The sequence below is a fragment of the Aquarana catesbeiana genome, linkage group LG08 (assembly GCF_042186555.1).
Source record: "Aquarana catesbeiana isolate 2022-GZ linkage group LG08, ASM4218655v1, whole genome shotgun sequence".
NCBI lineage: Eukaryota > Metazoa > Chordata > Amphibia > Anura > Ranidae > Aquarana > Aquarana catesbeiana.
The window spans coordinates 28322551-28336469 of NC_133331.1; the positions used below are offsets into that span (position 1 = coordinate 28322551).

Sequence of the window (13919 nt, forward strand, 5' to 3'; positions counted from 1 at the left end):
TTGGTTCCACTAGATTTTATTTTTTGATTTTAATTTTATTTCAGGTACTTAGCGCAATCAATTTGCGCAGCGCTTTACATACATACATTGTACATTCACATCAGTCCCTACCCTTGAGGAACTTAGGCCTCATGCACACGAGACACTGTTAAACGCGCGTTCAGAGGCAGTTGGACACTTTTTTCAACTGCCCCTGAACCCATTTAATGTTTCCTATGTGTCCATGTACAAAGTCTCGTTTTTTGGCATTTTTAGGCAGTTGCGTTTAACCTCGTTTTTCCAGAAGCAAAAAAATGGGTTCAGACGCGAAAGTTTTCCACGTTTCAGACGCCAAACGCGGCGCGTTTAGCCGCGTTTGCATTTATAAGTGTTTTTAAAGGAACATTTTACGACCCGACTTTGGGGCCCCATATCTCGGGGCCATTTGGTGCTAGGAACCCCAAATTTGGTGTGCAAACTAGCACTACAACATATCCAAATTTGGGGTTCCTAACGCTAGGAACCACAAATTTGGTGTGCTTACACAGTGGAACTAACACTATAATATATCCAAATTTGGGGTTCCTAACGCCAAGTGGCCTTGAAATATGGGGCCCCAAATTTGGGTCACAAAATGTCATTCTCTGCTGCAGAAAAGTGCTTGACATTTTGTGACCCAACTTTGGGGCCCTATATCTCGGGGCCACTTGGTGCTAGGAACCCCAAATTTGGATATGTTGTAGTGCTTCCACTGTGGTAGCACACCAAATATGGGGTTCCTAGCACCAAGTGGCCCCGAGATGCGGAGCCCCAAAGTTGGGTCGCAAAATGTCATTCTCTGCTCTGCAGACGCTTCTAGACGCAAACGCGGTAAAACGCGGCTAAATGCGGCTAAACGCGGCATGCAAACGTGGCAAAAAGAACGTTTCTAAATGCCAGTTTCAGCTTTTAAAAACATGTGTTCAGCAGAGTTTGCACCGGCGTCTCGTGTGCATGAGGCCTTACAATCTAAGGTCCCTAACTCACATTCATACGTACACATACTAGGGCCAATTTAGTGAGGATCCAATTAACCTAACAGTAATGCCGCATACACATGGTCGGAATTTCCGACGGGGAATGTTCGATGTGAGCTCGTTGTCGGAAATTCCGACCGTGTGTAGGCTCCATCGGACATTTGCTGTCGGAATTTCCGACAACAAACGTTTGAGAGCAGGTTCTCAAATTTTCCGACAACAAACTTTGTTGTCGGAAATTCTGGTCATGTGCACACAATTCCGACGCACAAAAGTCCACGCAGGCTCGGAATCAAGCAGAAGAGACGCACTGGCCATTGAACTTCATTTTTCTCGGCTCGTCGTACGTATTGTACGTCACCGCTTTCTTGGCAATCGGAATTTCCGTCAACATTTGTGTGACCGTGTGCATGCATGACAAGTTTGAGCCAACATCCGTTGAAAAAAAATCCACGATTTTGTTGTCGGAATGTCCGATCGTGTGTATGGGGTATTAGGGGTATCAGCGTAAAGGGGGCTGAATACAAATGCACACCACACTTTTTAGATATTTGTTTGTAAACATTTTGAACACCATTTATCATTTTCCTTTTACGTCACAATTATGTGCCACTTTGTGTTGGTCTATCACATAAAATCCCAATAAAATACATTTACGTTTTTGGTTGTAACATGACAAAATGTGGAACATTGCAGGTGGTATGAATAATTTTTCAAGGCACCATATATAAGGACACCACCACTTTGGGTTCATTTTGCTTTCTGTTTGGTAAGCCCTGGTGTATTTTATGAGTTACTCAACAAGACTTTTTGTGTGCAGTTCTCCGGCAATCCTCAGTCACACGCCTCGGTGGTGGCTCATGAACTTGGCCACATCCTAGGAATGGGTCATGATGATACCACGTGTCCAGGGAGCTACATCATGCACAGTACAGATATGTAAGTCTTGATGGTAATGTATGAGAAGCCATGATACCAAGATACATTTGCAACTGTACCTAAGTACCTGAATGCCTTTTCTGTCCAATGTTTGAATTAGCTACAGAAAGTGGTTACGCCATGACTAAGTTTCTCAAGCCAAATCTTTTCCTTTTTGATTTTGCATAGAACGGAGAAAGAAAGTAATTGGAAATTCAACATTTTACAGTTGTCACTAGAGTAGGTGAAGGGAAATCTTTCAGTGGGGACACTTCCTATGGTGATAACAGTCTAATGCCGCATACACATGGTCGGAATTTCCGACAACAAATGTTCGATGGGAGCTTGTTGTCGGAAATTCCGACCGTGTGTAGGCTCCATCAGACATTTTCTGTCAGAATTTCCGACAACAGAATCCGTTGTCAGAAATTGCGAGTGTGTATAGACAATTCCGACGCACAAAGTTCCACGCATGCTCGGAATCAAGCAGAAGAGCCGCACTGGCTATTGAACTTAATTTTTCTCAGCTCGTCGTACGTCTTGTACATCACCGCGTTCTTGACGTTCGGAATTTCCCACAACATTTGTGTGACCGTGTGTATGCAAGACAAGTTTGAGCCAACATCCATCAGAAAAAAATCCAGGATTTTGTTGTCGGAATGTCCGATCGTGTGTACGCGGCATAAGGCTAGCCTTCTCTCAAAGTAGGGTCAAACTAACTTGGATAAGGATCTCTAAACGTATTCACTGTACGCTCTTGATCCCGATTAATGTATCTCTCAAAGTGGACATCAGTGCTACTGCACCTTTAAAGCTCACTGTAATAAACTCCCTCCCCAAGGATAAGGATAAAAAGATCTCCCATAGTGTTGTAGGTCACCTAAATAATGTTTATTAAAAACGTGTGTAAAATGCACTTACATATTCCTTTTAAAAACAAGTATCTCAATATGACAAGTGAATATGGAAACCAAACCTACAACTGACACGGTGAGTTCCACCTGCGTCTCAAGAAACCAGAAGTGATGTATCTCAGATGCTCCGCCCTACGCATTTCGTGAGTTCCAACTGACATCATCAGGGGTCCTGTTTTTAAAGGGAATATGTAAGTGCATTTTAAAGCGGAGTTCCACCCAAAAGTGGAACTTACGCTTTAACCACTTCAGCCCCGGAAGGATTTACCCCCTTCCTGACCAGAGCGTTTTTTGCGATTCGGCACTGCGTCGCTTTAACTGACAATTGCGCGGTCGTGCGACGTGGCTCCCAAACAAAATTGACGTCCTTTTTTTCCCACAAATAGAGCTTTCTTTTGGTGGTATTTGATCGCCTCTGCGATTTTTATTTTTTGCGCTATAAACAAAATAAGAGCGACAATTTTGAAAAAAACGCATTATTTTTTACATTTTGCTATAATAAATATCCCCCAAAAATATATAAAAAACATTTTTTTCTTCAGTTTAGGCCGATCGTATTCTTCTACATATTTTTGGTAAAAAAAATCGCAATAAGCGTTTATTAATTGGTTTGCGCAAACGTTATAGTGTTCACTAAATAGGGGATAGTTTTATGGCATTTTGTGTAAATGACACTGGCAGTGAAGGGGTTAACCACTAGGGGGCGGGGAGGGGTTAAGTGTGACCTAGGGAGTGAATACTAACTGTAGGGGGATGGGCTGTGTGGGTGACATCACTGATTTCTGCTCTGATGACAGGGAGCAGAGATCGAGTGACACTTGTCACTAGGCAGAACGGGGAGATGCTGTTTACAACGGCATCTCCCCGTTCATCCGCTCCATGAGGCGATCGCGGGTATCCCCGCGGCGATCGAGTCCGCGGGACCCGCGACCCGACTCACGGAGCTCCCGGCCGGCGCGCGCGCGCCCCGCCGTCGGCGCGCGCGCACGGGCACGGCGGGAAATTCAAATGGACGTACAGGTACGCCCATTTGCCCAGCCGTGCCGCTCTGCCGACGTACATCGGCGTGCGCCGGTCGGCAAGCGGTAAAGCACTCCTCGCCCCCTTGCATGCCACATTTGGCATGTCATTTTTTTTTTGGGGGGGGGAGTGGGTGCCTAGTTTTGAGTGGGACTTCCTGTCGCACTTCCTGCTTCCGACTTCAGGCCGCCTAGGCTACTACTCCTCTCCCCCTAGGCGGCCCCTCCCTCTCAGTAATCTTCTGGGACACGTCACAGGTCATTTGCACACATATTGACACATTTTCGTTTTTTTTGAGAGAGCGGTTTATCAGTAAGCCCTAGTGGCTTTAAGACATGCAGCTCCTAAAGTTGTATTTACACATATATTTATCTGGTATGATTTCACATAGATCTACCAATTTTTGGTTATTCCTTGTGAGCGCATTCCTCTTTTTTATGTCGTTTAGCCATACATATGCCAATTTCTTTCATTGTGGTAACACAATCTAAGCAGGCAGGAGTGGACTGAGCATACTGAGTCACTGGGAACAGTTGTGTTCTGGCTGGGCACAGAATCAAAGTGGCTGGCTGAAGCAGGGAGCTGGTGGCCTCACACAAAGGGGGTGCTGGAACAAAAAATAGGAGTCCTCAGGAAGGATGTGCTGGAGCTGGAGAGAGTCCAGAGAAGGACAACAAAGCTAATAAAGGGACTGGAGGACCTCAGCTATGGGGAAAGCCTACAAGCATTGAACTTATTCTCTCTGGAGAAGATACGCTTGAGAGGGGATATGATATCAATGTACAAATACCGTACTGGTGACCCTACAATAGGGATAAAACTTTTCAGTAAAAGGGAATTTAAAAAGACACGCGACCATTCACTAAAATTAGAAGCAGTTTAACCTTAAACTGCGTAGACCAGGGATATGCAATTAGCGGACCTCCAGCTGTTGCAAAACTAGTCCCATCATGACTCTGCCTCTGGGTGCCATTCTTGTGGCTGTCAGAGTCTTGCTATGCCTCATGGGACTTGTAGTTCTGCAACAGCTCTAGGTCCGCTAATTGTATATCCCTGGCGTAGAGGGTTCTTTACTGTCAGAATGGTAAGGAGGTGGAATTCTCTTCCACAAGCAGTGGTATCAGCAGGGAGCATCGACAATTTAAAAAAAAAGGATTAGGCTACTTTTACACTGAGGCGTTTTACAGGTGTTTTTGTGCTAAAAATAGCACATGAAAAGCGCCTGTAAACTGCCTCTTCTGCAGTTCCAGTGTGAAAGCCCGAGTGCCTTCACACTGGGGCGGTGCGCTTGCAGGATGGGAAAAAAAGGTCCTGCAAGCAGCATCTTTGGGCGGTGGATGAGCGGTGTATACACTGCTCCTAAACCACTCCAGCCATTGAAATCAATGGGCACCGCTGCCGAAGCGCCTGCAAAGCGCTTCAGCAGCGGCGCTTTTAACCCTTTCCTTGGCCGCTAGTGGCCGAAAAGCGTCGCTCTAACAGCGGTAAAGCAATGCTAAAATTAGCGGCGCTTTACCTCTAACGCCCCCGCCCCAGTGTTATAGCAGCCTTAGATGGGCACCTTAATGACCACAACATACAGGGATATACAATGTACCAATAACACAAACGCGCACACACACAGGTTGAACTGGATGGACTTGTGTCTTTTTTCAACCTCACTAATTATGTAACTATGTAACTATCCGATGTTAGTACAGCTACAGTCAGGTCCATAAATATTGGGACATTGACACAATTCTAATCTTTTTGGTTCTGTACACCACCACAATGAATTTGAAATGAAACGAACAAGATGTGCTTTAACTGCAGACTTTCAGCTTTAATTTGAGGGTATTTACATCCAAATCAGGTGAACGGTGTAGGAATTACAACAGTTTGTATATGTGCCTCCCACTTTTTAAGGGACCAAAAGTAATGGGACAATTAGCTGCTCAGCTGTTCCATGGCCAGGTGGGTGTTATTCCCATATTATCCCATTTATAAGGAGCAGAGTTCATTTCAAGTGTGCTATTTGCATTTGGAATCTGTTGCTGTCAACTCTCAATATGAGATCCAAAGAGCTGTCACTATCAGTGAAGCAAGCCATCATTAGGCTGAAAAAACAAAACAAACCCATCAGAGAGATAGCAAAAACATTAGGTGTGGCCAAATCAACTGTTTGGAACATCCTTAAAAAGAAAGAACGCACCGGTGAGCTCAGCAACACCAAAAGACCCAGAAGACCACGGAAAACAACTGTGGTGGATGACCGAAGAATTCTTTCCCTGGTGAGAAAAACACCCTTCACAACAGTTGGCCAGATCAAGAACACTCTCCAGGAGGTAGGTGTATGTGTGTCAAAGTCAACAATCAAGAGAAGACTTCACCAGAGTGAATACAGAGGGTTCACCACAAGATGTAAACCATTGGTGAGCCTCAAAAACAGGAAGGCCAGATTAGAGTTTACCAAACAACATCTAAAAAAGCCTTCACAGTTCTGGAACAACATCCTATCGACAGATGAGATAAGGTGGTGGTAGTGTCATGGCGTGGGCATGTACGGCTGCCAATGGAACTGGTTCTCTTGTATTTATTGATGATGTGACTGCTGACAAAAGCAGCAGGATGAATTCTGAAGTGTTTCAGGCAATATTATCTGCTCAGAATGCTTCAGAACTCATTGACGGCGCTTCACAGTGCAGATGGACAATGACCCGAAGCATACTGCGAAAGCAACCAAAGAGTTTTTTAAGGGAAAGAAGTGGAATGTTATGCAATGGCCAAGTCAATCACCTGACCTGAATCCGATTGAGTATGCATTTCACTTGCTGAAGACAAAACTGAAGGGAAAATGCCCCAAAAACAAGCAGGAACTGAAGACAGCTGCAGTAGAGGCCTGGCAGAGCATCACCAGTGATGAAACCCAGCATCTGGTCATGTCTATGCGTTCCAGGCTTCAGGCTGTAATTGACTGCAAAGGATTTGCAACCAAGCATTAAAAAGTGAAAGTTTGATGGATGATTGTTAATCTGTCCCATTACTTTTGGTCCCTTAAAAAGTGGGAGGCACATATACAAACTGTTGTAATTCTTACACTTTTCATCTGATTTGGATGTAAATACCCTCAAATTAAAGCTGAAAGTCTGCAGTTGAAGCACATTTTGTTTGTTTCATTTCAAATCCATTGTGGTGGTGTATAGAGCCAAAAAGATTAGAATTGTGTTGATGTCCCAATATTTATGGACCTGACTGTATCTCTCCTGCTGAGCTATTGTGTTCTGATAGGGGGACGCCAACCCCCCCCCCCCCCACCCCCGCCATTGGCTGAGAGCGATGATCGGGCTCTGGTCGGCAGACCTTTTTCGGTCATGAGCCCTCAACAGAAGCTGGCTGAACGAATGTCAGCCAGTTTTTGTTGAACCGGCCATTGCCGGCCGACATTCAGCCCGCGTGTACTAGGCTTTATTGTATAGTGGGTTAATTCATAAACGGGGTGTAATGTTAAAAAATAAAAAAAGATCGAAGTGAACTTACAATTATTGAGGCTGCACTGACATAACAGGGTAGAGAACACGCAGCCTTGCAAGTGCTGCGTCTCCACGCAGGGTCACTGTGGTCACTCTCTAGTAAAATAAACAAATTGTTTTAATAAAGCAGGCGACTCGTGCCTATTCTTAGAAAAAACACTCTGCCGATTGGACTACTGACACTTTTTTTTTTATTTATAAAAATTGTGAGTTTAGTGTCACTTTAATGTTTCATTCAAAGTTGGTTGAGCTGGGTGGTACTGATAGAGCCACCCATGGCTTGAATTTCAGGCAATTGAGCAGAAATCCGCTGAAATTGAAGCTGTGTCTGGGTTGCATAAGAGGGTATTTATTCAAAAGAAAACAAAAAGGTTTGGATCGAGATCAAGCTTTAAAGTTTAATTTGTAATTCATCATGAATAAATCAATTTGTGTGATATTTAATACTAAGTAAAAAAGAAACATAAAAGAAAACATGTCTGATGTTCTCCTATCAGCCAAAGAGTTTCTTACTGTACTTAGAAACCAGTCAAAAGTTTTCAGTCCATGTTAGAATAAGAAGAAAGAATGAACACATGTGGTATATAAGAGGCAGTATGCACTGTGTCCATTGTCCACCACACTCTGTTATGGCATGAACTGATTTTCTTTTCCAGTGGTGCCAACACATTCAGTCCCTGCAGTGCAAATGACTTTGAGGCACTAATCCAGGGCGGTGGAGGAAACTGCCTTCGTAATCCTCCCGACCCCAGCCAAGTCCTCGGCATCCCAGTCTGTGGGAACAACCTAGTGGAAAACGGAGAAGAATGCGACTGTGGATCAACGCAGGTAAAGTGCAATATCTGCATTTCATACTGAGCCACATTTCTGGTGAGGATAAGTGCACAGGGTTGTTTGCAGCCCCACCTCTACCTCAAAACTCTTTTGTTAAAATAGCGGGACAATGTAAAGAACTGTTTTTCCATCTACAAAAGAACTTTTCTCTTTCCTTACAAACCAAAAACATGAATATTGTTATTGTATAGGCTGCGCTGAGAACCCTTCAAAAATATATAGTAAAATTGGGAAAATAAAGACGCTGAACTTTTAGATAATATGTATATTACCGACTCAACTTAATAGGTTGGGGTTCCCAAAGCCAAGCAGAGTATACAGAAGAAAGGAAACAAGCCCAGCAGGTTTGTAAAGGGGCTTCAATATGGAACTCTCACCGGTATAGATACAAAGTTTATTAATTGAAAAAAAGAAACAATACCAATAACATGTGGCTAATAGCCAAAAAACAGTAAAAACCTTCACCAATATAAAGAGGAAGTAAACCCTGATGGGTTTTACTTCCTCTTTATTTCCCTGCAAAGGTAAAGCATAATGGGCCAATTTATGTGTCACTTACCTGAAACCGATCCCTGCGATGTCACCGCTGTCCCCACTAGCAGTGAGCGTCCATCTTCACCCCTCTTCCTTCTGAGGCCGCGAACTCCAGCTCTGTGACTGGCCGGAGTTGCGTGACGTCACTCCCGCGCATCACGGCATGACCCCTATTAGAAACGACACGATCTGACCTTTCTAAAGTGCGCGTGGAGGTTTAGGAGATATCTCCAGCACCTACAGGTAAGCCTTAATATAGGCTTACCTGTAGGTAAAAGTGGTTGTACAGGGTGTACAACTACTTTAAAACATCATGACAACATTGTCACAATAAATATGGAAAGATAGCAGCCCAGGCTCACTTGCGCACAGACAGACACTCTTCACACATACGGGGGGAGGGGTGGGTGTTAGATTCAATATTGAAAGTCCAAATTCAGCCACCAGTGACAACAGGTATGGATATACCGAAAAATCAGGAGTCCCCTGAGTATAAATGAAGTAATGGTGTCACAGTGTGAAAAACAGAAATGTCAATCTGTAAAATCAGCAGTATAATTAAGACAGCAGTGAAGAAAGTACTCCAGCGTATAGTGTAAAGTTACTGACACATACACATACAGTCAGGTCCACAAATATTGGGACATCGACACAATTCTAATCTTTTTGGCTCTATACACCACCACAATGGATTTGAAAAAAAAACGAACAAGATGTGCTTTAACTGCAGACTTTCAGCTTTAATTTGAGGGTATTTACATCCAAATCAGGTGAACGGTGTAGGAATTACAACAGTTTGTATATGTGCCTCACACTTTTTAAGGGACCAACAGTAATGGGACAATTAGCTGCTCAGCTGTTCCATGGCCAGGTGTGTGTTATTCCCTCATTATTCCATTTACAAGGAGCAGATAAAAGGTCCAGAGTTCATTTCAAGTGTGCTATTTGCATTTGAATCTGTTGCTGTCAACTCTCAATATGTAATCCAAAGAGCTGTCACTATCAGTAAAGCAAGCCATCATTAGGCTGAAAAAACAAAACAAACCCATCAGAGAGATAGCAAAAACATTAGGTGTGGCCAAATCAACTGTTTGGAACATCCTTAAAAAGAAAGAACGCACCAGTGAGCTCAGCAACACCAAAAGACCTGGAAGACCACGGGAAACAACTGTGGTGGATGACAGAAGAATTCTTTCCCTAGTGAAGAAAACACCCTTCACAACAGTTGGCCAGATCAAGAACACTCTCCAGGAGGTAGGTGTATGTGTGTCAAATTCAACAATCAAGAGAAGACTTCACCAGAGTGAATACAGAGGGTTCACCACAAGATGTAAACCATTGGTGAGCCTCAAAAACAGGAAGGCGAGATTAGAGTTTGCCAAACAACATCTAAAAAAGCCTTCACAGTTCTGGAACAACGTCCTATGGACAGATGAGAACGAGATCAACTTGTACCAGAGTGATGGGAAGAGAAGAGTATGGAGAAGGAAAGGAACTGCTCATGATCCAAAGCATACCACCTCATCAGTGAAGCATGGTGGTGGTGGTGGTGTCATGGCGTGGGCATGTATGGCTGCCAATGGAACTGGTTCTCTTGTATTTATTGATGATGTGACTGCTGACAAAAGCATGAGGATGAATTCTGAAGTGTTTTGGGCAATATTATCTGCTCATATTCAGCAAAATGCTTCAGAACTCATTGGACGGCGCTTCACAGTGCAGATGGACAATGACCCGAAGCATACTGCGAAAGCAACCAAAGAGTTTTTTAAGGGAAAGAAGAGGAATGTTATGCAATGGCCAAGTCAATCATCTGACCTGAATCAGATTGAGCATGCATTTCACTTGCTGAAGACAAAACTGAAGGGAAAATGCCCCAAGAACAAGCAGGAATCTAATACAGTTGCAGTAGAGGCCTTGCAGAACATCACCAGGGATGAAACCCAGCGTCTGGTGATGTCTATACGTTCCAGACTTCAGGCTGTAATTGACTGCAAAGGATTTGCAACTAAGTATTAAAAAGTGAAAGTTTGATGGATAATTGTTAATCTGTCCCATTACTTTTGGTCCCTTAAAAAGTGGGAGGCACATATACAAACTGTTGTAATTCCTACACCGTTCACCTGATTTGGATGTAAACACCCTCAAATTAAAGCTAAAAGTCTGCAGTTAAAGCACATCTTGATAGTTTAATTTCAAATCCATTGTGGTGGTGTATAGAGCCTAAAAGATTAGAGTTGTGTCGATGTCCAAACATTTATGGACCTGACTGTATATTTGGATGAGCTTGAAAATATAATAGGCATCTGGACTTGGCTATGAAGGAGCATGTGGTATAGGTATATTGTCCCTGGTACAGGAAGCCGCCACAGCCAGATGGTATGGGACTTAGCATATACAATGCATTGGAAGTGATTTAAGTGACTGGACTGCAGCGTCCCTGAAACAATCTCACCCGCCGTGCTGCTTGCTTCCTTGATCTGGTACCGATTAGCTCCTCAGATGTCCAAATAGCCAGTCTCTAGGACGGTTCAGGTGGTTGAAGCAATCATCCTTTGCCTGGCTGTAGATGTAGATGTACGCTGATTCTCAGTGGTTGCCCCGCTTCGTGCGGATGATGAGTGAAGCAGATGGAAGTTGCATGTGTGTGGCCGGGCTGCTAAACACAGCGATGTTTATGCATTTCGCTCAGCTGCGTGAGCTTCGTCAGAACGATGCAATGGACTGGTCAGTGGGCTTATAATGGGAATGCTTCTCCCTTTTCAAAGTTACGCCCTTAAAGGGCCACTGCCTTTCCATTTAGGTGTTTAAATTTTAAAGAATTAAATGCCTCAAAACAGTGCAGTTACATTTCAAGAGGTTAAAAAAAATAATATTGTAGATTTTAGGCCAGGTAGTTGATAAGTAAGAAACATTCATTCCAAACACACTTATCATTAAATATAATGTAAGCTTTAGAGGTTTGAAAATAGATGGAAATTTTTGGAAGGGAGGAGGAGAAAGACAAGGGAGAGTAGATCATAGACACAATTTTTTATGGATTAAAGTGGGGTACATTTCTCATATTCAAGCCCCTTTACAAACCTGCTTGGCTTGTTTCCTTTTTTCTGTATGAGCTGAGAACCCTCCCCTCTCCTCTCCTCCCCTCCCCTCCCCTCCCTTCTCCTCCCCTCCCCTCCCCTCCCCTCCCTTCTCCTCCCCTCCCCTCCCCTCCCCTCCACTCTCCTCTCCTCTCCTCTCCTCTCCTCTCCTCTCCTCTCCTCTCCTCTCCTCTCCCCTCCCCTCCCCTCCCCTCTCCTCTCCTGCCCTCCCATCTCCTCCCCTCCCCTTCCCTCCCCTTCCCTCCCCTCTCCTCCCCTCCCCTTCCCTCCCCTCCCCTCTCCTCCCCTCCTGAAGATTCTTGGGATGTATGACATCATTTGCCTAGGCCTGGAAATCAGGAAGTAACTAAAGAAATGTAAAAAAAGTTTAAAACAAGTAAATAAATAAATAATATACTTTCCTATCTATTCACTAATGCTAGTAGTATAATGATTAAAAATAATAATAATAAAAGAGTAAAGTTCCACTTTAAGTTAAAAATGGTCACTCCTAGGGCCCCAGTGCATCCACCCCATTTTCTGCAAAACCGGCTGAGAGACATTCTAACCCTTCTACCCCCAAAAAAATTTGTTTGTTGGGCTTTTTGCTGTGTAGGAAAAATTGTAACAGTTGGAATATCTGCTCAATATTTTGCTGTAGGAATGCAAGAACCCATGCTGCAATGCTGCTACCTGCACACTAACCAGTGGATCACAGTGTGCCCAAGGATTGTGCTGTGAAAACTGCAAGGTAAAACCAAAGTTTAATCATGTACTGCATGAAGGAGGGAATAGAGTCTAATCTAGTCAACACTAGCTACATTTTTACACAACGCTTACCACTGCATACAGTTGTGCTCATAAGTTTACATACCCTGGCAGAATTTATGATTTCTTGCCCATTTTTCAGAGAATATGAATGATAACACAAAAACTTTTCTTTCACTCATGGTTAGTGTTTGGCTGAATCCATTTATTATCAATCAACTGTGTTTAATCTTTTTAAATCATAATTACAACAGAAACTACCCAAATGACCCTGATCGAAAGTTTACATACCCCAGTTCTTAATACCGTGTATTGCCTCCTTTAACATCAATGACAGCTTGAAGTCTTTTGTGGTATTTGTTGATGAGGCTCTTTATCTTCTCAGAGGGTAAAGCTGCCCATTCCTCTTGGCAAAAAGCCTCCAGTTCCTGTAAATTCTTGGGTTGTCTTGCATGAACTGCAGGTTTGAGATCTCCCCAGAGTGGTTCAATGATATTGAGGTCGGGAGACTGAGATGGCCACTCCAGGACCTTCACTTTATTCTGCTGGAGCATTTCTGGCACATTGGCTTGCTTCCATTTGCTGGCATGTTACCCATACTGTAAATATTTTATGGGCGCAGAGGGAAGATGCAAAAAAAAAGGTCTCCAGCCTAAAATCCTCATTTTAGTGGGCAATGCATGTCGTGTGGCAGGTGAGGAAGCACAGCGAATCCTTCGCTGGAAGCAATGATTTGCCATTTGTATATAGCGAAGGACCTAAGGCTGTAAAATTAACTTATGTTAATAATATATTTGGATTTTCCTTTGAAGATTTTAAAATCCAGACACGTATAGAGCTCGATCTGACCACTGTGGGTCAGCCAGGGGCGGACTGACCATTGAGCCACTCGGGCACTGCCCGAGGGCCCTGGGCCACTAGGGGGCCCCATCAGGGTTGCCAGCCTCAGTAAAACCAGGGACAGTTTGTAAAAATCTGTGTTTTTTTTTACATCTGTCTCTGAAATGTCTCTTACCGACATCCTTTTGGTCTAAAAATCCTGAGATTATAGCTGCCCCACTTCTCCAGTACCTTCTCAGCCAATAGAAACATGTCTGTGTATACTGTGTGTATATGTATGTGTATACTGTGTGATTGTATACTGTGTGTGTGTGTATACTGTGTGGCCCCATAATCTCTGATTGCCTGGGGGCCCCATAATCTCCTATTGCCCGGAGGCCCCATGAGTTGTCAGTCCGCCCCTGGGGTCAGCATAGATTTTTAGCAGAAGATTAGATAGGGCCCTAATGGTATTTAAGCTGTAAAAGATTGGTAATTTGCTGGTTTATAAATAAATTCCTTAGAAAA

At 43.7% G+C, this 13919-nt stretch overlaps 1 protein-coding gene across 1 annotated transcript in view; it reads left to right on the forward strand.

Annotated features, from left to right (window-relative positions):
• Positions 1-13919, forward strand: part of LOC141106654 (disintegrin and metalloproteinase domain-containing protein 9-like) — a 125065-nt gene that overhangs the window by 63987 nt on the left and 47159 nt on the right. Inside the window, exons 11-13 of the mRNA XM_073597598.1 lie at positions 1816-1934; positions 8013-8184; positions 12466-12555. Coding sequence (XP_073453699.1) covers positions 1816-1934; positions 8013-8184; positions 12466-12555 — 381 coding nt within the window. The remainder of the gene's footprint in view (positions 1-1815; positions 1935-8012; positions 8185-12465; positions 12556-13919) is intronic.